This window comes from Chroicocephalus ridibundus, chromosome 1, assembly GCF_963924245.1.
Source record: "Chroicocephalus ridibundus chromosome 1, bChrRid1.1, whole genome shotgun sequence".
Taxonomy (NCBI): Eukaryota; Metazoa; Chordata; class Aves; order Charadriiformes; family Laridae; genus Chroicocephalus; species Chroicocephalus ridibundus.
The window spans coordinates 20,546,177-20,569,806 of NC_086284.1; the positions used below are offsets into that span (position 1 = coordinate 20,546,177).

The 23,630-nt window shown below is 38.8% G+C and overlaps 1 protein-coding gene across 2 annotated transcripts in view; it reads left to right on the top strand.

The window, feature by feature from the left end:
* The first annotated feature begins 4,484 nt into the window (after positions 1-4,484).
* Positions 4,485-23,630, top strand: part of CUL5 (cullin 5) — a 33,802-nt gene continuing 14,656 nt past the window's right edge. For both annotated transcript variants that reach the window (XR_010070451.1, XM_063330403.1), the window contains exons 1-8: positions 4,485-4,853; positions 11,573-11,682; positions 14,039-14,138; positions 15,509-15,685; positions 18,777-18,918; positions 19,977-20,122; positions 20,199-20,279; positions 21,494-21,587. Coding sequence is in view for 1 of the 2 variants with exons in the window: in XM_063330403.1 (XP_063186473.1) it covers positions 4,830-4,853; positions 11,573-11,682; positions 14,039-14,138; positions 15,509-15,685; positions 18,777-18,918; positions 19,977-20,122; positions 20,199-20,279; positions 21,494-21,587 (874 nt within the window). In the remaining variant the exon portion in view is untranslated. The remainder of the gene's footprint in view (positions 4,854-11,572; positions 11,683-14,038; positions 14,139-15,508; positions 15,686-18,776; positions 18,919-19,976; positions 20,123-20,198; positions 20,280-21,493; positions 21,588-23,630) is intronic.

The window sequence follows — 23,630 nt, forward strand, 5'->3', positions numbered from 1 at the left end:
ATGGCCACATTTTGCCCAGCACACACCACGTGCTTCTCCATGTCCCGGCAGGAATTCGGCCTCAGCAAAAACCCTCCTGCACGTTCTGCCTGCAAACAGTTGCCCTGCACCACCCCACGTCATCCTCAGTGCAAATGTGCAAAGTTTTCCAGCTTGGAAACTGCAAGGGAAGAGCACTGTTGTCTAAAAATACATCAGAGAAGAATAAACATCAGGGAGAGAGGAGTTATTTAAGCTAAAGGACAATGTTGGCGTAAGAACAAACAGGCCATCCTGAGATGCACAGGATAGGCAGTTCTGGTGATGCTGAGATACCAAAATCTTAAACAATTTTAAGTGAAAGCAACAGCAATCTTTACTCCCCCACACAGGCAGTTTCTCCAGAATGCTTTTGTTATTAACTGAAAGGGTGACATGAACTCCAGATAGTAAACACCAGAAATAAAAGTGTTTGATTTCTTACTGAAATAGAAACAAACAAAGAAGAAGTTTCATATGAAAATTTTGGTCACTGACGGTCATTCTTTTTTCAGCTACAGGTAGGTGTCCGTGTGTCCTTGCCCTTTTGACTGTCCTCAGAGGCTCTCATGGCATGGTTTGTGCATAGGGTCATTGTGACTGCCCACAGCAGTGATAAACGAGGCGTTCCCACTGAAAGAAAAACCGTAAGTTTTAGTATCCCTACTGGATATATCTAGTTTGATTGGAGAGGAGTCTAAAACTGACTCATCGACCACCAAAAGCTTTTTTGCAATCATGGACTAAATTTCCATCATGGAAAATTAGAAGAAACTACGTACGTCTTATTTGTACCGTGTGTTTCAGGGCATTAGAAGAGAACATAGCAGCGCATATTTCTCTCTGATGCAACTTGTTCAAAGCATGGTTTGTGCCTGGAATCAATCCACTCCGAGACATCTAGGATATTATGCACAGTATTAATTGCACTGGTCATCCAAATCTTAATGAGCTGATGCTTGCAAATCACTTTGAACCCGTGGACAGCTCTGGGATTAAGTGTCATTCACTGTTGTCTTTTACAGTCCATGCAAAGGATATAAAATTGTACACCAATGTAGTACCATATACTAATCAATAATTAATATCTTCATTACCATCAGAATTTAGTAATTCTGATCCATCTGCAATAGAATTAAAGCAAATAAAACAAGGTTATGTAATGCTGTGTACTTTCAAAGCACCCTGAAGTGGTACTAAAATACCGCAAAACCTTGAGGCTCATGGTTGTCTTTACTTCCCAGAAAATTAATGCACGGATCTTCAGAAAAAAATTACAGTCTTTATGTAAGCCATGCAAAATGAGACACACGTTATTTTTAATATCAGTAAAAGGTACCACTGTTTCCTCGTCTCGCTGCTTCTCAGTTGTTCAAGTTCTCTTTATTCCTTGGCTAGCGCTACTCGTAACTACTGCACAAGAGCACGATCAGGCAGGATGCAAGAACTCTTATGCTCAGAACTTTCATCACTGACCCTTCCAGGCCAACCCCGTAACTGCTACAGCAGTGGATGCTGAGTACCTCAGGATGCTTGGGACAGAGAAGACTATGGAAGGCATTCAGACACTGCTGCGTCCTGTGTACTCTTAGGTTTTTGTGACAACATTTGGTAGGTTTGCATGAAAAGTGCAAATATAGAGAAATCCATCATTTTAAAACACAGCCCAACTTCACTTAACTTAAATGCTGGCTAAGCAAAATTTGCAACTACAACGCTCTAGTGATTTGCGTTGCAGTTTTGTACTCTAAGCTTTGTATCAAAGGGAGCTGAGATGAAGTTGTCTACAGTTAATTTTCTGGCTGAATGATGTCTCAAAAGCAGTTAAAAACATGATTGAATTGTGGCCTCAATCGCAACCATATATTAAAGAAAAACAGCTGCAATAGAAATTGAAAAGTAACAAAAAATCAGAAATAATTGGAAATAATCATGTTTTCAAAGGGTTTGGGGGAAAGAGGATAAATCAGTTCATGGAACAGTGGCTCCCAGAAATGACTGCCTCCATATCACAGTCTATAGAATATTTGGCCGTATCTCAGCCTCTCTGGTACTTACATACCTGTAACATAATATGCAGACTTTGGCGTGGAGTGGCTGATGCACAAATACACAACGCACACATTTTACTGACCCTGTTGGAGGCCTCGTAACTTCAGCACTTTTGTAGAATACATATGCAATGGACAGTACAGAATACAATTTGATGTATACTACATAATTATATACTATACATACAACTGTATAACTGCACGAATTATATGCGCAATGAATACTGTATACTTAAATATTTGTAGTATAAAATACACAATACATAATAACAGCAAAGAAAAAAATTAAAGGCCAATTGAAGCATTTAGAAGCTGGAAACTGTCAAAATAGGAAATTACTCAGCACCTATTTTTACTTTTCAGTTAAGAGAAGACCTTAATATGGCTATCTTAATTTATTAAGTTAATAAAGCTGCAGGCCATATTTAGTCAACATTATCAAAACTTCCACAGTGTACAGATTTGTTGAGTATTTTATTACAGCTTTTCTAACACTTCAGGGTCCCAATGCTCTAGAACACAAGTTTATCTTCAAACCACGTCCCTCACCCCACAGCCCAGGAAGGACGAGGGGAGCCCAGCCGTCCCCAGCCACAGGCAGTGCCAGCATGAACTGGTGGCATCAGCGCTCCTGTTTCCTAACCTGTGAGGAAAGCTCATTGACATTTTCTTCAAGACAAATTTTAGATGAAGGCTCGATGTTTTAGTAGAAAAGTGAAATTCTGTTTTCTATAAATAAAGGCTGAATGTTCCCAAATGCCTCTTGAAAGGCACCTAAACCCAAACATTTCTTACTAAATAGAGAACTTGTGAAAACTGGCAAGAGACTGACGGCTTAGCTGGAGATCTGGGTGCAGGGAAGCAACTTGGCTTCGCAGAGGGTGGCATTATGCCAGTAACCATGTGGTGGTGCCTGCCCTAAATGTGGCCTCACCCATGGCCTTAAAGGCCCGTGAGCCTGGGTGGAGGCAACCTCCCACAAGTAAAAATCATAGAATCATAGAATGGTTCGGGTTGGAAGGGACCTTAAAGTAATCACCTAGTTCCAACCCCCTGCCCTGGGCAGGGACACCTCCCACTAGACCAGGCTGCTCAAAGCCCCATCCAGCCTGGCCTTGAACACTTCCAGGGATGGAGCATCCACAGCTTCTCTGGGCAACCTGTTCCAGGGCCTCACCACTCTCACAGTAAAGAATTTCTTCCAAATATCTAATCTGAGTCTCCCCTCTTTCAGTTTAAAACCGTTACCCCTTGTCCTATTGTTACTTGAAATAAAAGCTCTTGAAACCAAAAGCAGTTTAGAGAGGAGATATTGCTTTATTCAACATCGGGTACTAGGGGGAAAACCCACAAATCTAGCACCCCTTACCGGGGATATTCACACATTATTTATACACAAAATATTCTCATAATTCCGCCTACCTAATACATAACTCCACCTAGACTTACATATTCATTAGGATGACGGAATAGTCTTTTTGCACATGCGTATCAAATTTTGCTGCATTGGCAAAACACTTCTGCATGAGCGTGAGTGTCTCGGTGGTCATTAGGGTAAGGAGACCCTTCCTCATGTTATCCTTTTAAGGTATTGAGTCATCTCAGGACAGTAAAAGTTTACTGTAAGGTTGCCAACTTCTTGAGGATGATAAGGATGTTCCTTGAAGTAGCCATGGCTCTGTCCTAATTGGTATAGGAGTATATACTTGATGCATAAAAGAACCTTGAAGTGATTAACTACTCGTTATACCATCCTTGGTGATTAGCTACTTACGTCTGTCTCATTATCACTATCTGTAACATCAGCTCAGTGACTATTTTCTCACACAGTAAGAAGGTTAGTAGGAAACAAACGTTTTCGTTAGCATATGGTTACAAAGAAAGCAGAAGCCTGTCTGTGGTAACACTATCGCTCCACTCCCTGATAAAGAGTCCCTCCCCATCTTTCCCGTAGCCCCTTTAGGTACTGGAGGGGGCTATAAGGTCTTCCCGGAGCCTTCTCTTCTCCAGGCTGAAGAAACAGAATTATTTCCCTGCTTGTAAACCACGGCACTCAGCCACGCTGAGTTTGGTCCCGTTCAGGCGGCTCACCTTCACGGGGGTTTGCCCCATGGGGACAGGGCGCGGGGAGGGGGTTTGGACGGGGGGTGTCGCTGAGGCGGGGATGGCGGCAGGGCCGCGGAACGAGCAGCCGTGCCCAGCCGCTTCCCGCTGGCTTCCCGGGACCCGCCCGGCGGCCACCCCCCGCCGAAAAGGCTTCCCGTCCCGGCGGGGCCGTGAGGGTCATGGCGGCCGGGCGGCAGCGGGGGCGAGCGCGGCGGCGGGCGGGGGCGCGCGGCGGGCCGTGGCGGCGGCGGGCCGGTAGGGGGCGCTGCAGGCGGAGCCGGCAGCCCCCGCGGCCGCGCTTGGCGGCGGGGCCGGCTCCTCCGCGCCGCATCATGTGGGCCGGCCCCTTCCATGGAGCCGGGGCTGCTGCCGAGCGCCGCCTGGGCGGACGCCGCCATGAGGCTCTGAGGGGCGGCTGCCTGCCGAGGACCCAGCCGGTCGCGCTGCGGAGCGTCCTGAGCCTGTGGCGCCGGCCTCGCCTCCAAGCAGGGGAGCCCAGCACTGCGGACGCTGCTACTGCCGCCGCCGCGGGTCCGGCCGGGCGGGCGGGCGGCCCGGGGCCATGTAAAGCGGCAGCGGCCCGGGGGAGCCGAGCCGAGCTCGGGGAGAGGAGCCGTCGCCGCCGCTGGCCGGGGAGGCCCTGCGGGGGGGATCATGGCGACGTCTAATCTCTTAAAGGTGAGAGCGGGCCCTGGCCGGGCCCTGCCTGAGGAGAGGGGCGGCGGGGGCCGGGCGGCCGGGGCTGCCCCGCCGCCGGCTGGGCCTGCGGGTGGCTGGGGCGGCCGGGCCGGGCGGCTGCGGGGGACAGGCCGCGGGCGCCGGTCCCCGTAGCGCCGGGGGCGGGCCGGCGGCCCTCCCTCAGGTGAACGGCCGGTGCGGGAGCAGCGGCCTCGGCCTGGCCCGGCCCGGCCGGTTGCCTCTGGGCTACCAGCACCCCCCGGCCTCCTCCCCACCCCCCCGGCTCTCCTGTCTCAAACACGCTTCGTTGGGAAACAGCCCTGCGCCGTGCTGTGAGACAGGGCACGGTGTCGTCCCTTTGTTTATTTAAGAAGACCTAGGTGTGTGGAAAATGAGTTTTAAGTTAAACAAAGAGTTGAAAAATGCCTTCGCTGTGGGCAGGTGTCGTTATTTGGGTTGCCACTGTATTCCAGCTTTTTCGTTACCTACAGTTTTTCTGCAAAGGAAATACTCCTGGAGGCCTTTCGCTTACGTTAAGCAGCTTTGCTTTTGTAGTCAGATCTTTTCAAGCACTTTCCCGGCGTCGGATGACAGATGTCAGTCACCCCACGCTGCTGCAGGTTTGAACAGAAGTGGTCGGTGTGACAGCTCAGTCTTTGAGCTCAGGACTGCCCGTCCGGGTATTTGCAGCGTGTGTGTGTGTGGAGAAGACTCTATGTGGCCTTTGAGGCCATGCCAGCACATGGAAGACGGGCCTGCTTTAAACAACTGTTACTAATGCCTCCAGTAAGTGTTTCTAGAACACCAGTGTAGTTAGGGTGAAAGGCCCTGGGAAGGCTGTCTGCCTGACTTTATCAGTTAGCAATTTAAAATACATATAAATATAGACGTATACGTGTGTTTAGTTAGCACTATGTATTATAGATAGACATGGTTCTGACAAAGTGCTGCTTACGTTTTAGCAATCTGACCTATTTTGGATGTATAGATTTGGCTTGAAACTGCTGGTTGTATTACTGAGACACTCGGTGTGAAGAAATGAGAAATAATTGATAGCCTTGTTTCTTCCTGGTATCCAAAAAAAAGTCTTAGTATTAAAAAGATACTTATTTTTAAATAAAATCTTTCTTGAAGTTGAAATGTAATTGAAATTAATTTTAATTCATTTCTCTGTATTTTTTATGCCAAAGTGGGTAGTTAGATTTTCAAACAGATAAGACTAAATAAAAATCTAAAATTGAAGAATCCAAGAACACTGGTGAAAAAAATAATGTCCCATAAGAAGAAATGTGCTTTTTGTGGAAGAGTGTGGTTTTAGAGTAGGGCTCAGACAGTTTATCTACTAGTTTTAGTCCATCTCTTTGGTGTATGTTTAAGGATCTCTGGAAAGACCGATGTGTACTTTGATGAGACATGTAGTTGTATAGCCCGACAGAAGAAACATAGGCCTATGAGATTTGTCAGCACTCCACTTCAGCTATTTTGAAAGAATGATAGGTGTACAGTAAATGAAAATAGAGTCAAAGGCCTTGATTCTGCGAGATGACTCTTGCTGAACTGAAGCCTTTGTGTTGGCTAGTCATGTTTTTACAACTGGCCTTGAAATTGTTAATATTTCATATTGACAGCAAGATATCTATGCACAGTGTGTTTTAGAAAAAAATGCCACAGAGATACCTATTCTAAAAAAGGCCTTTCTGGCAACTTGGAGTGATTTTTAAGCACTGTAACTTACTAATTAGTGAGTTCTCTAAAGACAATAAAGTATGAGTCCTGCATTACAAATGGGAAGATTATACAGTGATTTGACTTTGTTTATAATGACACAATAAACCAATGCAAGAATTGGAACTAGATAAGGACTTTTGTTCTGCAGTTCTGCTCACCACAGTGCTCTCAGAGAAACAAACTGTTGATGCCAGGTTAGTGTTGATTGGCAGTGGCTCATGCTGTTTGTACTTCTGCTTTAATGTTTAGCGGGGAAAAAAGCAATCCCTGGGTAAGAAGGGAGGTGTTAAAATCTGTAAGGTTTTTCCATGTCTTTTCCAAATAGATGATCAAATCTAAGTTGGGTTTAGACAGGTCTTGGTTTTGCTAGGACAAACAGGAGTTAAGACTTTTCTCTGGTTTTCCCACATCCTTGTTCAATTTTCTACATAGTTGAGAAAATGAAGTGAAATACTCTTTTCTTACTCTAGTAACAGATGCTAGCTGAATCCAAATCTGACTGGCTGTTGTAATTTTAAAGGGCATCGTTTAAACTCTGCTAGTGCGTAATTTTCCTAGTTGTAAATTATTTTTTTAGTGAGAAGCATATTCTCAAAGAGCCTTCTTTAAATGCAAAATTAGAATGACCAGTCATACATTGAATCCTGGTGAGATACAACAAACTAATGTGATGAAAATACCGAAGTACTTAATAGAACTATCCGTTAGGTGGTAAGCTAATGCGTACCTTACCTGTAGCTGAACTGCTCTCCCACGGTGAGGCCATGGCTTTCCTGTAGGTGACTGAGCCAGTAGTAGGTGAGTCCCTTAGAGTTTTTTTCTGTTGATGTACATTTGACTCCGGCACTTTTAAAGTGTGATACTTCATTTCAGGGGGTGTGTAGTGACGAGAGAGTCTGAACCAATTCACTCAAGTGATGTGAGAACTATTATTTACCTTTGCATTGGTTTTGACTTTTTTTTTTAATTTCACGCCTCTCTCGCTGACAACTGGAAACGTATCTGAAGTTTTTTAATTCTTCAATTCAAAGTACATATTTCCATATCTGTATTTTAAGTTTGCCTGTTTATTCTTGGCTACTTACAATTCAGATAGCCTTAAGAAGCATGGGAATGTTGCACACTAGTTATTTACATAGCAAAGCTTTTCCCGTGGCTACTTTTCTGCTTTGTATAGTAATTTCACTACAGTCATTTCACTGATTTTTTTTTTTTTTTTTTTTTTTTTTGAGCTGCTGGAAGCAGAGATTAATCAGACAGTGAACTTCCATGCTTATTTCAGCCTAGGACCTCATATTTCCTACTTCACCCCTCTGTGAGCTAGCCTTAATATAAAATAAAAATATATATAGTGTCTGAAAATGGTGAAGTACTAAAGGTGAACATGCTACTCCTATAGAACCATAAAATGGTTCGGGTTGGAAGGGACCTTAAAGATAATCTAGTTCCAACCCCCTGCCCTGGGCAGGGACACCTCCCACTAGACCAGGCTGCTCAAAGCCCCATCCAGCCTGGCCTTGAACACCTCCAGGGATGGGGCATCCACAGCTTCTCTGGGCAACCTGTTACAGTGTCTCACCACTCTCATAGTGAAAAATTTCTTCCTAATATCTAATCTAAATCTACTCTTTTCCGGTTTGAGGCCATTACCCCTCATCCTATCGTTACACTTCCTGATAAATATGTAGGTAAGATGATCAATAAGATGTAGAGATGTTGCTGTTTCACAGTACTTTTTAGAGCATCAGGGCTGAATTTGTACGTGGCCTGAAATATGTAGAGTACACAGTAGAGAGAGCCAAATGCCCAAATAGACATTTCAAGGTTCAGAGGGACAGTAGTGTGGAGGTCTTGTTACATTGCCTTGCCTTGTAATATTCCACATTTAATTAGGCTCTTACACCATATTCTGTGCTTGCTTCTGCTGTCCTTCTCTTAAACTTGCTCACAGTTAAGGAGAGGAATTTTGTGTTATGTGATAATACCCAAATCAGGAAAACTGGTTAGTGGAACAATTCCACTTGCATCATTGTACTAATTCTACATAATATCCACCAACAGTTTTTTTTTTTACCTGCTATCCTAAAATATTGTGTTTAGGTGCTTAGGCATAGAAGTGAAGAACAGGAAAAAGTTTGAAGAGTAAAGTTGTAGTATATATTTCAATATAGTGTGTGAAGTAGTATATATTTCAAGTCAAGTTTAGTGTTAAAATGGAACTTTAAATCTCTGTGAACAAATTTAGTGAAGTGACTTTTGAAACATAAAATATTTCATAAGTGGAGTTATTTTTCAAAGCATTAAATTTTAAACTCCTAGAAGGGTTACTTAGCCAAGGTATGGCTATCACTTGTAATCCATGTTTTCAGAGAAGATTTGATAAGTGGAGTAATTTTATTTCGTCAAAGGTGTCACTTACCTTCCTGCTTACCTTCCTTTGGGAATTGTGGTTTGAGGCAACAAGCTAAGAAAGAAAAGTTACCCAGGAAATACTGCTCAGAAATTGCATAGGGTGGTGGGTGGCTCAACAAAGTGAGAAACAGGTTCCTCGTGTTGTCTGGGTCACTAGTGTATGTGTGACTTTGGTAACAACTAAGAATTAGCACTGTTTAATCTCCTCTTCTATTATACAATTCGGTTTTCTCATGCATTGATAGGAGTAGAATTAATTAATGTGAGTGACCCACAGTAGGTGCTATTATGCATCTTTTCTTCTTGTAATTTCGGTACAAAAGCATAAGGTCATGGAAGCCTGAATCTATCTGGAAGATGTCAAATTGTTTATTGAATTTAGAGAATAGTTTAGTTGAGTGGGATTTTTAATCCATTGACTTTATTTCCTTTTCTGCCTAATTTAGGAATAGGGGAGGAAGTGTGAATTTTTACTCCTGTGTATAGGAAACAGTTCTAAACTTCCCTAATGGCATTTTCTGCCAAGTTTTATTTGGGGAATTCTTTTTAAGTAGGTATGTGTTCATTACAAGTGGGCATGCATTTTTTTACAACTGAAATGGAGTTTTATGTGTGCTTTTTAGCATGAACTAGGTAATCACAATCTAAATGGTATAAACACTAGTGTTTGCAGTTGTCACACCCCCCCCCATTTTACAGCAAAACTAGTCTTATTCACAAAAGATAAAGCATTCGATTTTTATCTTCAGCTGTTTTCAGTGAAGAGCTGAGCTGCACTTCTCCAAAATTGCAAAACAGGCTTTTTACCTCTTCTAGAAAACTTACGGAATCTGCCCTGAAGTTTCACTCCAGAGGAAAACCTTTGAGGAAGTTTGTTTTACTTATTTTATAATGCCTTTTCTGGACCTTCTAACTGTTCAGTAGCTGGTCTTTCAAGTTCATTATCCTGCAAAGAGGGAACTGGGAACAGAAATATCTGCAAGTAGAAACTAATCATTGTCACAGGACTAGGGCAGATTAGAGCGGCTCATCAAAGTTCAGGGAACAATTGTAAAGTTAGCTCTATGTGGGGGAAGCGTGTATTTGATGATTTTCAGAGATGATGCATTCAAATTTTTTTTATTTTTTTTTACAGTGGAAGAGAACAGGCAAAACTGTCTCTCTGAATTGGAAAACAATTTCTTTTTTCATTTTTTTTTTTAATGTTGAAAGATTTATAAACTTTGTCAAATGGGGGCTGCTTCTGTGAAACCCATGTTCAGTACCTACCACAATGGTTTGATAATGCTGTGGGGCCACCAGGTGCTGTTGCTGTAAAAATAGTTACTGTGATGCCTGTTGCATCTTCATGACTTGAAGATGAGACATCTTTGTGCTTAAGAGCAGCAGCGGATACAGTTTCCAAACTGTGCTTATTCTGAATATTAAATAACAGATTTAATTGTAAATTTCCATGTAGAAATTAATCAGGATGTGGTTGAGAGAAGGTGGCATGCTGCTTGTGCTTGTTTATCTGAAGAGATGTTAGTGGCAGAACAATGCATTTGTCAGAATTTTAAGTAGTTAGACTGTATTATTTGCTGTATTTGAGGTGAATTGTGTGAAATGTAGTATTACTAGCCAAGACAATGATCTGTTCAGAAGTAAACAGTGCATTGGAACTTAATAACATTGCAGATAACTAGTAGTCTCTCTGCCACAGAACTCTCAATCAACTTTTTTTTTTTTAATTGCAGGCTTTTCTTTTTAAAATGTGGAGCTGTAAGCAAATAGGATCACAGCATATGCGTATTGTTAAAGTTTGGTGGTTGTTTTGTTTTGTTTTTTAATAATGGAAGCTTAGCCTGTATACTACAATGAGATTTTTCAGCATAATCAGAATGGTATGGGAGTACTTAATTTCTTTAGCTTTCTTCTTAATTTGTATTGTAAGTTTGAAAAAATTTGTGTTGGATTAGATTTTTCAGCACGGCGTAAATAATTTTTATCTGCACCCACTGTTGTCTTGTCCATCATACTGCCAGTGGCCAGTTAACCCACAGGAAGGGAGCCTGTGATCCAACAGCTCCTACGTTACTCTGCTTCCTTCCTCCCTCTTTGCTGCTCATGCCAAATGCATAGTGCAGAAAAAAAGGTACGTGGCAGCATCTGCAGGTACTGTTCCTGATTCCTGGCTGCCGTTTTGGTCATGGTAATTTATTCAAGATGGGTTTGCAGCTCTGCCTCATGACTTTCTTTGCATGTTTCTTGGCTGTGGTGGTGAAGCTGAGTGAGTTGCATGTGTCTGTATAACTTCACTAAGAGGTGAAGAACACTTGATAGAACTTGTTGCATCGTAGTGAATGCAGTGAATAAGGAAAGAAGTTGGCAGTCTGCTTCTCTAAGAAACAAATAATAGCTCTGTCGCTTTCACAAATAATACGGTGAAAGGTGTTCAGCTATGGTGTCATAGCTCAAATGCTAGCTTATGAGACACCTCTGAGAAGGTATTTTTACATTAACCATTGAAAGTGCAATCCTTAAAGACAATTTTAAATAAGAAACTGTTTTATTAATAATAATTTTTTTGTTCCTTTTAGAATAAAGGTTCACTTCAGTTTGAAGACAAATGGGATTTCATGCGCCCTATCGTTCTGAAACTTCTTCGTCAGGAGTCAGTCACAAAACAGCAATGGTTTGATCTGTTTTCGTAAGTAATTTGTTAGTAACTAATATTCTTTGCATAATGGGAATACAGTTATAGTACTCCATCTGATACGGAAGTCACATATGACCCAGACTACGTGTGAACACACAGAACAAAAGTACTAGTTTAAGTTTTATTAAGGGGTAAGTGTGCCTACATTGCTGTAAATGTGCAAAAGGAGAGTTTTGCTGAGTTTCAGATCTTTGCAAATAGCATGGAGAAAGAACAGCAGAGCTTTTGACTTCAGCTGATCATAGTAAACAAGTTTCGTACCTGCCCACAAACGTTTTGTTAAATTTGGAGAGAAAATGTTGTGTACTGCTTTGGCAGTAAATTCATTTAAAGGCAGTTTATTCTGATTTGAATGGCTTTCTTCTAAAATAACTTAAGAATGCTACTGAAGTAACAGGGTAATGCAGTTTAACTGGTATAATTTGAATAGTTTTATGCCCTAAGAGTTTTTTTTTTTATATATATAAAAAATATATTAAAAAAAAATATGTATAAAAAACTATTTTTCAGACAATGTTTGCATTATGGTACTTTGTAAAAACCCTGCCTTGCTCCTCCTTCCAAAAAGCCAGAGTTTGTTTCCTGTTAGGTGGTGATTTTTTTTTTCTTAAAATACATCATGTGACCTTTGCCAACATAGTATGGCAGTGAGTTACAACATATATATCAAAAGTATATCTAAAATAATCTTTGTCTCAACATAGTTACTTTCCCTCAAATACAGTTGTATCTTAAATCTGCAGACTCTCCTACTTTTTAAAATCTGTCACAAAAGTGTTCTTTATTTAAATGCAGTCTTGTTGCAGTCTGTATCTTTATTGCTGTTTTTCATGAGAACGGTGCAGTGATTCTTTTTACACTCGTCTTACTGCACCTATCGCACTTTTATGCCAACCAAAAGGGAAGGTAACTTGTCATGTAATGAGTTTTAATATCTTATGATGTCTCAGCTCTCATAGTTGCCAGAAACACAGCATAATTAAGGTACAAATTCAGTTCTGAGTCGTTGCTTTCATTTTTAATAAGTAGTTCAATAATTCTGCATTGGTATTGAAATTTTCCATTTATTATTTTTCTTGTAGGTGAGTTATTGAACAGAACTTAAGTAACTTTATGGCTAAATTAAGGATATCGAGGGAAAGGATCCCAGTCTCCTAGGTTCTTATCTTTGGACAGTGCTCTTTGTTAAGATTTTTAATAAAAATTCAAAATCTGTACGTGTCTTCTACCTGCCCTTTGAGTATAATTATCCTCCAGTATTGCTTTTTTCACCGCTGTCAGGAAACAGTGGCATACTAAATAGAGTAACACCTTTTGTGCATGTGAAAGTTGTATAAGTCTTACAAGTTAGGTAAACCTCTGTAAATCCTGGGTCAGTATGTTTGACCTGTGTCAAAGGAATTTTTTACCTTGTTAAGTTTTGTCTTTTCAGTTAAACTAAAAAAGATGCTTTTGTACTGAAATAACAGTACAGATTTAATAGGAATAAGGTCATACCTTTAGATTATATAGTTACTTTCCTGCAAAGATGTGGCCTTGTTATTGAAAGGAGGAAGAACCACCAGAGAAAGGTAATGAGTCAAAAAAGGGCATGCTAGGCCACGTTATATATGATGTATGGTTAGTAGTGTAACTTGCTTTATTTAGTCTTTAGTACGAAAAGAAAGTAGGAATTAAGTTAAACTTGCTGGGCTGTCAGCTAGGAAAAATAAGAATTTATTTGAATGTTGATTAGAAGTCATTAATAGAATTTTGCTTTGCAATGCTGTTTGGTAGCTTTTCTACAGTACGGTTTCACTTTAAAATGCTACCGCTGTCAGGAAACATTTAAGTGATTTTATTAAATTAATTAAAACATCTTTTAAATTACCTGATGCCCCTGAGCTCAAATTTCTCACAAAGAAGGGTCCATTTCCTTTGTAGCACAAGGATGTTGTAGTGCTTGGATTGTGAAACTGTGAGTGAAGGCTGCATGTTAATGAGAGTCTTTTAGAATAATACAAGCTCAGTAGTAATGCTTCTACTGGCAAGCGATTTCTGTCTTTGTCAAAGAAAAAGCTTTAAAAATTGTCCTTAATGCAATTTTTACATTTTCTTCTTGACCGTAGCCTTTTACTAGATAGGTTGCTGTTACTTGTGTCCAAGACTTTCTTATAGCGTACGTCTCCCTTCCAAACGTGTTTTCTTGCATGTGTCGCTGGGATCTGACTGTGTGTTGGTTGACAATGATAGATGAAAAGTGTATTAATTTCTTAGACATACTTAAATTATGACTCTCTAAGCCTCATGCATTACAGCATTAAACTTTGAGTAGCTGTTACTAAAAGATGGATAAATTGTTTTCTAGAGATGTACATGCAGTTTGCTTGTGGGATGACAAAGGTCCAGCAAAAATCCATCAGGCTCTGAAGGAAGACATCCTCGATTTTATTAAACAGGCACAAGCAGTAAGTCTTTAATGTTTCATAACTTCTATTCATATTGTTAGAAAAATAACCAAATAGTTCTGACTTTCATTGGATCTAAATGCATTGCTTTTTTGTTTGAAATTCTGCAGTGTTTTAGAGATGATAATTACCCTACAAACCTCTATTGACAAAAAGAAGACTTAGCCTTGAGCATTTGCCTTGGCGCATTGTTTCCTCAGAGTCCTTGAAACTGGGGTGGGCAAAGATTTTTCTGTTACATAAAAAAAAAAAAACAGCCCAGCATTATTTTTGTTTATCCATCGGTACTTATGGAATCTTCTTCCACTTTAAAACTTCTCGAGGCAAAATTTTCTATAAGAAATTACTCTGAGAAAAAAAATTTTGTTTGTCTAGCTTCAGTGCTGTGCTGACATGTTCATGGATGGCATTAAAATAAGCCATATGTATGGTGTACTAGAAATATCCATGCTATCAACTCAGAAAGCTTAGCTGTCCAGTTTTATGGGCTTCCCCCCAAATGATTGGTCAGTAGATTCAAAGGAAATTTTTGTGTTTGTAAAATGTACAGCAAAAGATGTTTTCTCCAAGCAGGGATTTAAAAGAGGGGGTTGTTGTGAAATTAAAAAAAAAAATTGAAAATCCCATGTCAAAGGTTTGGAAAAGAGAAAAATAAAGCCTATAAAATCTTTCTTGAAGGAAGAGATTTACATCATGAAGGCTGTGCTTAAAGGAAAATAGTTTCTTATAGAGGCCATTGTATAATGAGTCATATAAATCTTGATTTTTAAGTTCCATCAGCTTGTTGCTTATGTGCATAAATGTTATTCTGAACAGAGGCCTTTAATATGGTGCGTGTTGGCTGTTGTTTGAGGGGCATCTTTTTAGGCATTATGATAGCCATTGTACCATGTAGTTGTAGTTTCCAGGCTTTAATAAAATATACGTGTTAACGAGCTGCCTGGGTCTAATGAAAGGTTAGTAGATGCCATTGAATTAAACTTTTCAGTGTAGAGAATATAAAGTAGTCCTTAGAATGTTTTTGTTTTGTTTTTTAGATTTGGTTGTACCAGTACATGCCTTTAGACCAAAGGTTTTAGTCTTTTTGACTTGCAGATGGCTTAAAAGAAAAAAAAATTATTCATCTGGAAAATCTAAACTTACTGTTTTCTGTTACCTTTCTTTACCCTTTAGAAATGGTCCATCTACCATGGGTTGATAAATATTTCCCAAAACTAAATGGCACTTAAGTATGTAGAGTTTCTTATTCTGATATATCTGTAGATTTGAATTTTATATGGGGAGTTATTTTCAGTATAAGCAAAGCCGATCTGTATTTTGTGCAGAAATTTGTTTATAAATTACCTCCTCTTCTCCCCCCCCTCCTCCAGAGAGTGCTGAGTCATCAAGATGATACAGCTTTACTAAAAGCATATATAGTGGAGTGGCGCAAGTTCTTCACACAGTGTGATATTTTGCCCAAGCCATTTTGTCAATTAGAGATTACTTTAATGGGCAAGCAGGGCAGCAACAAGAAGTCTAATGTAGAAGACAGTATTGTTCGAAAGGTAAGTGATAGGTATTAAGAGTTTTGTTGCACGCTGTTCTGCCTACAGCAATAGTACAGAAGGGATTCTGTAGCTGGATGATTAAATTGCACTGATCGTAATATGACGTATCACTTTGCTTCAGTGTGAGGGTCAGAACAACCCTGCAACTGCTTTTTTTTTTCTCTCCACAATAGTTTTGCTTTGGCTATTAACAGTTTTGTTCAGGTGATTAAAGCACTTCTTTCTTGGGCTTTGGGTTTGTCTGGGTTGCTTTTCTTGTTTATTTGTTTTTAATTAGACTTGAATGCTGGGGCAGGAGGCAGTGGTAAATTCACCTGCTGTTTCTATACTTAAGTAGCAGGTGTACTCTTACATGCGAGTGAGTAGTTTTTCTACTCCTAGTTCTAGTTTATTTCCCTAGACCAAGATCTTAACTGGGTTACATCTTTGCATTTTATAAATGACCAACTGAATACCGTCATCTTAAGTTAAATGTGGCCATTGATCTCTTAATTTCTCCTTTTTCCTCCGAACTGTCAGTCATATCAATGAAAAGGTTGGACATGGAGAATCTTGTGAATATTTTTTTTTTTACTGAATACTGAAAAAAGTGAATCTTTTTACTATTTCATATCAAACACATGAAAAAAGTCTAGGGTTTTGAGTATGGAGTGCTCAGTGTTCCGAGTCCCATGAATAATGGTCCTTGAAATTGCTTTAGTCTTTTATTCTAAGAAAAAAGGAGCATATCAGTTGTAAAGTGTTAAGTCCTTTATTTTAATGTCATTCATTATCCCTTTTCATTGCAGAAAGTATCTATAGGGAAACGAAATTTCTTTAGCAATCATTCATTTGGTACCGAAGATAATTTTAACTGTCCCCTGTCTCCAGGATGGGAAGAATAAAATAGTTCAAATGCATTACTTTGGGCAGGGTTTTTTTTTCTTCGCCCTCCTATTTTGACATCTGATCCTCTTGAAGAAAAGGAAGAGAGGACAGCAGCAAAGCGGAATCACCACCTCAAGTTACCTTTTTGATTTTCATTGTTTGTTGGAGAAAGCATGTGATCTTATTAGGCTCTCAAAGATCTGAGCTGTTAACTCTGCTGTGTGCAGAAGGCAGAAGAACTAAGAAATGAAAGAATAAACAAGGTGGAGTAGAGAAAGTAGTGAGGAGAACTGGTATCTTAACAATTCATGTTTTGTTCAGGACTGAAGTTGATGGAGATGTGCCTTACCTCTTATAGGCAGTCCAGTTAGGACCATCTCATGACTGGGACATCAAAGCCCAGAGTCTCCAACCTATCTTATTACTTCATATTCACTGCCCTAGGTCGCTTCCTCTTTCTGGCATCATTCTCTAGTTTTCTAAAAAGCACCTTGTGAAAACTTCTCCCATGCTTGAGAAGTTCTTCATATAGTCACCCACAATGATATGTGTGTTTTCCTTCAATTATCTCCATAAAACTTCCTTATCCATAATGTCTAAAAGAAGCTTGACCATGACAAAGCTATTACTGTGCCTGCTGGGTTGCTTGATATTCTCTTACCATTTTCTTCTCCATTTTTTTTACTCGGTTCGTCTCTTGTAAACCAATTCCATAATTGTTCAGTGCAATCATAACGTGCGCATCAATAATGTTAAAATTATGAAAAAAGTAATTGAGGAAGCATAATTAAATAAAGCTTTGTTTCTAAGAATGTTCCAGTGTTTTGAACTATAATTTCCTTCCAACACATGTGACTTTGGTGTAAGAAATGGAAATTCAGCTGAAATTGAGAAACAGTTACGGAGAAGATAAGGATATGAAGGATGGTAAACTTAATCTCTCAAAAGGATATCTGACTTTTACTGGGTGCTTGCTGTGTTAAAATGTAAAACTTAGAAAGCAAGAATGGAACAAGATCATCTAATCTTTATTATTAACTTTGCCGTACAACTGTGTCAAGTCGTCCTAAGCTCATTTTTCAGTAAGCTTATTCACAATCATGAGGTGAAGTTTGAACTGGTAAAGTTTTTGATTCCAGCCTGCTTTCCACTGCCAGGATAAGACTGACAATTGACATGCTAACTTTACATTCATAGCAGTTACTGTCAACTTTGAAGATACTGTAAGTTTGAGCTTTCTTCTAAAGCAATGAAATCGCATGAATTGGATAGAAAAAATAAAAAATGAAATTATCTTTTAAGCTTTGGCATAATTTCATTAGGTATTCAGTGGCATATAGAAAGAGCCAGATCCAGTGTCTAAGTGTGTGTGGGGGGGAAACACCACAGTAACTTGAATTCTAAGGCAAACTAAGGTTTTTAACAAATATGTAGCATGCTTTGAGTATTTACTACTGAACAGCTGGTCGAGCTTAGGCGGACAGAAGCATGGCCTGGCCTGCCAGTGAGCTTTTCGTGTTGCTCAGCTGCAGCACGTTGTGTCTGGTGATCAGGTGTAATGCAATGCATTTGCAGCAGTGCCAGTAGCAATCACTAAAAAAATATAAAAATCTCATAATGGAATATGAAGGGACCCTTTGAGCGATGAGGATTTTGGTAGGAGCCTTCATAACTGATTTCAAAATTTTGCAGTGCTTAGATGGGGTTTGGAGTTTTTTATAAATAATGTATGTGTTATTTGCATATTGAACTTTTATGTTAGATAAAACCATTTTTTTTTCTTTATATAACTGTGGCATTAATTGAGTTTTTGGTTTTGTTTAAGACAGAGCCTGCCAAATAGTGAACTATGTTTGGCTCAAAAGTACCCTCCTGATATTGCAACTCCTGACATGTCGCATTGCTGGAAAAATTGCTTGACTGATTACTGAGAACTGTAGAAATAATACAGAATTATGGAATTAATATCTGAATCTGATACTGGTTCCCCTTGCTGTCCCGTTACATAAATTAAGCTTAGAATGTAAGCTGAATATTACTTCTGTAACAAGTTCAGAGCGAGATCAAGTTCTAAGGTAGCTGAACTGGTGTATATAACCTGAAAATTACATTAAAAATTGCTTGCTTTCTGTTTCTGATCTCTTGTATTTTTTTTGGCACAAGCTTACGTCTGCATGTACCTTTCTGACAGGATTTTTTTTTTTTTCTTCCTGATACACAGCTCATGCTAGATACGTGGAATGAATCCATATTTTCAAATATAAAGAACAGACTTCAGGACAGTGCAATGAAGCTAGTTCATGCTGAAAGACTAGGAGAAGCTTTCGACTCTCAGCTCGTTATTGGAGTTCGAGAATCATATGGTATGTCTTGCACAGACCAATTTCTGTTGCCTCCTCACTTTGGTAAATGAATTTTCATCATACAAAGTTGACAGTTGTGGTGGTAGGGCTGCTATGATTATCTCGGCATTTTGTATAGATTTTTTTGGTTGTTGTTATGTGTGGTACCAATTAAATTCTGTTTAGAATCTTTGACTTCTAAGTGATTTAGCTATGTATCAATTACTGCAAAAACAGCGTTTTCTAAGAGCAAACAACTTTTTCACCTTTTAGGGTTGCAAATATAACCTTATGTCTGTTCTCCTTTCTGTACTGTTTCTTATTCTTCAGACAGTTTGAAGAAGAAATGCCAAATGGGTTGCATCTAAGACTCACGATCTTTTCTTCCTTGCCAAACAGATACGTGTAACTGAAACTTCTGTGACATTTCACCATTGCCTCTTCAAAGCTCCGCAGCCTGATGTATTAAACTTGTGGCTGATACTCTCAGATGGCTTTATAGATGTCCAGTTCTGTTTTTTTTTTTTTTAAAGCATATTCCATTTAAGAACTGTATTTATTTTTTTATTTCTCTGTAACAGTTGGGAGGAAGGTGGAAACTTTTTTCCAAATAGTGCAAAACACTGCAGTAAGCTCACTGTCTCCGTTCTTGTAAAACAGAAAAAAACCAATGCAAAAAAAAAAAAGAAAATTCTAAAATTAAGACATGGGGACTCCAGGAAAAGCTTTTTGCTCAGTCAGGTGGAGAAGTTTTCACTTTATTAGGCATTATGCCGAGGCTTTTTTTTTTTATTTCCAGTTTTGCAGTTGTATGTGTATTTCTGGTTACCATGTTTGAATGTCAAAAATGCTGGAGATTAGTATGCCGTTCTTTCCAGTTCCCTTTAGTTAATCTAGTTTTTGGAGCAAAGACTGGACAATTTTGGTTACCTTTAGAGATCAGAGTGTATTTATAGGATACTCCAAATTGTTCAATGCAACCTTTTAACACAAGACTCACTTTAATGAGAGAGATTTGGTTATTATTAGCCACATAAGTTTCCAGGACTTGAGAGTAAGTTTGTACTTTCTCTTTGCAGTTAACCTTTGTTCTAATCCTGAAGATAAACTTCAGATATATCGGGATAACTTTGAAAAGGCATATTTGGATTCAACAGAGAGATTTTATAGAACACAGGCTCCTTCTTATTTACAGCAGAACGGTGTACAGAATTATATGAAATATGTAAGTAAAAATTCTGTTGCAACTTTGTTCTGAAAGTGTTAGTACTTAAAATGATTGCTGTTCTACTTTTGCACAGGCAGATGCTAAACTAAAAGAAGAGGAGAAAAGAGCACTACGGTATTTAGAAACAAGGCGTGAATGTAACTCTGTAGAAGCAGTAAGTATAGTGTGTAGAAAAATTGATGTGTTTTATGTAGTATTATTACATTGCAGTTTTGATTTTTGTGTGTGTTACAGTATTATTTGGTAGCAGTAGATTGATATGAAACTCTTGGTTTTATGTTTTTAATCATCCATTGTATTTTTGCTTGCAAAAAATCTGTATTACTTCCCAATCTGGCAATTTACAGTTTCTACATGTGTTTTAATAGTAAATGTAGATCAAAAGTTCATGTTGAAGGGCAGGGTTTTTTTCAAGTTGATTTTTATTCTTTCATTTTGAGTCAGGTATGATTATATTTTTTCTATGCTTAACAGTGGATGACAGTGATGTTTGAAAATAAGCTGACCAGTCTAGTAGGTAAAGGGTTTGCTAGTGCTCATTTAGAATACCTGAAAGAGTTATTGTTCATTGCAATCAAAAGGAGCCACAGAAATTTAATTAAAACTGTTCTAGATTTCTTTTTAGGTTGAAATATGGCCATTTAATATAAAGGATGTTTTTTCTTTTTTTCCTTCCCCTTCACTCCCCCTTGAGCAATATTTTACACAGTTTAGATTCTGGAGGAAGATTTGACTGCAATGAATAGTTCATAATTGTCTGTGTTGAAATTAGTTCAGAAAACAGGTTATTTTAAATAAAGACCCTTTAAATCTGAATTTTCTGCAGTGGATCAAAATGTATTTTATGTCTTTTGTTAAGTTGTAAATCATTCGTTTTGCACAGCTATAAACTGTAACCCGTATAAAGAGGCTGACAAGAGAGATGGTCCTGACATGTACAAGCAGTGTCTGTTCTAGATCTAGCCATAGTGGCTTGTTCAAGCCAACCAGTCTGGTCCAAATAGGGTGTGCTGGAATGAGAACTATTCTTAGCTCTTGGATGTATGCTTGGAAACTAAGTAGGGTAGTTGGTGTTCCAAAAGCGATGGCTCCCTTGAGAGAAAAGAGGCGACAGAAATATTAAGCTCCTTACTGGTTTGGAAGAGAGTTGACCACATTTACTAACCTATGCATTTTTAAGAAATACGGTTTCCTGTATAGATTTTATTCAAAGTGCACATACTTTGTGCATCAGTGAGTGAATTAATTATTGTATAGAGCATAGTTTTTGAGAACAGGCTAGATTTTGTGTCATGGCAAAATTGAAACAGATCAGACTTCGGTGTTTAGATGGCTGAATGAGCTAATTCTGTGTTTAATATATTTCAGCTAATGGAGTGCTGCGTCAATGCCCTGGTGACATCTTTTAAAGAGACTATTTTAGCTGAATGCCAAGGCATGATCAAACGAAATGAAACAGAAAGTAAGTGAAGCTTCAAGAACAGTGCAGGATGAACTCAGCATCAACTGCATAAAAATAGATTTGTTTGTAGATATATCAAATTACTGGTTTTAATAGATGGTGTCAGTGTTTTGTAGATAAAATATTACTGCCTGTGGGCAATTTTATCCCACAAAAATGACCATCATTGGTTAGTATTTTTTTTGGATCGCTTTGGAAATCTGTATGTACAATACCCTGATTTGAATGACTGGGTAGCTCTCATCTTACTTGAAAGAAAAGAATATTTTGTGCTCTGTTTTCTTTATTTTTCATACAACTTATTTTCCTCATGTTGGCCAACTCTGGTAAATGTTGCATGTGTCTTATTTTCTATTTGAATAGTTCAGAACGAACACTCCCCATTCATTCCACCCCCACTACTCCCTTCCCCCTGGAAAAAAAGTGAAGCATCTCTTTACAAAGCTGTTTTTCTGAAAAGCAGAGAGAATTTTTGTTATTCTGTTTATTGGTGCAGGACCAATAGGTCAATGAACAAAATCTCTGCAAGTTTTTCATCTGGTTTTATAGCCAGTATGTCACTCTGAGTATTGAAAGTTAGCTCTGCTTGCCTTTTTGAAGTTTTCAAAAGCTTTTTTTAACTCTGCTGCCATAAGAGGTTATTGTGATTCAGAAATCTTGTGTTGGTCCTGTATGGTAAACTAGACTAGATAAGTCATTAAAATGTCATAATTCAAGTAGGGAAATTGAAAAGAAAAAAAAAAAAGCTAAAGTCACAGGTTAATTTTTTTTTTTTCTGAAGCCTTGCTATCCTGCAGCCAGGGAGTATTTACTAATGTCTATGTGAAATTTTCATTTCTATGCAAATATGAAAACTGTTTCATTACTTAGGATGGTGTAGAAAATACTCACTTCTACAGCTAGCATTTCAGAAAATATTTGACCTCAAAACTATGTCATGCTGATCTGTTCATCTAGCAGCGTGATTTCTGGCAGTAGTCCAGAGCTAAATCTAGAAAGCCACCAAACTTCTTACGAGTATATGTTGCAGCCTTTGGGAGAATACAGGAGGGTTATTTAAATGCAGAGCTTCAGAAGGGTTCATCTATAGCATCCAAAGCATCTTTCTATAGCAACTTGTTGAAATATTCACAGTCCTCTCTTTCCTTGTGGCTATGTCTGCCCCATGATACTGCTTGGATGCAAAACACTTCCATTTAGTATATAAGAACTCAAGCATCTCTTCCAAATCTTTTATTTTTCCTAGACCTACCTATGCTCTTTAGAATATTTTAATGAAGGATGTAGCTGCAGATGATTAAAAATTTATTTAAAGACTGGAGCTATATATAGTAATATATACATCTGATAGCATCCTCTGCTGTACTTCACTTATGCATGTATCTTTCTGATATTATTCGCCCCAAATAATTTTATGATGTTTTCATTATTAAACAGCATCTGACAAAAGAGGGCTAGGTTTTTTGGCTGTGAGCTGGGCACTTCTGTAAAATACTTGGTTACATTAAGTACTTCATATTTACATGCCGTGCAAAGGAAGGCAGACATAATGTTTTCCAACTAAAAACTATCAAAGATGTCATAACTTGCAAATGCTCTTCAGAATTGGTTTAGTGCATTTTTGTTTGTTTATAGTGGGGGATGGGAGGCCTAAATTTTATTCTTTAAGTATTTCATAACAGAAATGAAAAGTAAATTTGGCTTTTATGATTACAAAATGAAAACAGAACTTGCTTAAGTGCCCCAACAACTACAATATGGATTTATTTACCTTTAAGGGTCATAAAGTGTTCTGAGAGACATTCCAGTGAAATGTTACTTTTGGTTTTGTTATTTTGAAGTCTGTCTTTGAAGAATCTGGGTTTTTTCGTGTTCCTACAGTTTTAGGGATGCACCTGAAGTCTTCCTTTGTCACCGTTTATTAGGAGAAACAACTGAATTTTTTTTTTTTCTTGGAATTATTCCTGCCATCACTAGTTTACAGAAACAGCTGTAGAACACTTTAATGTATCTTTTTGTTTCTTTTTTTTTTTTTCCCCACCA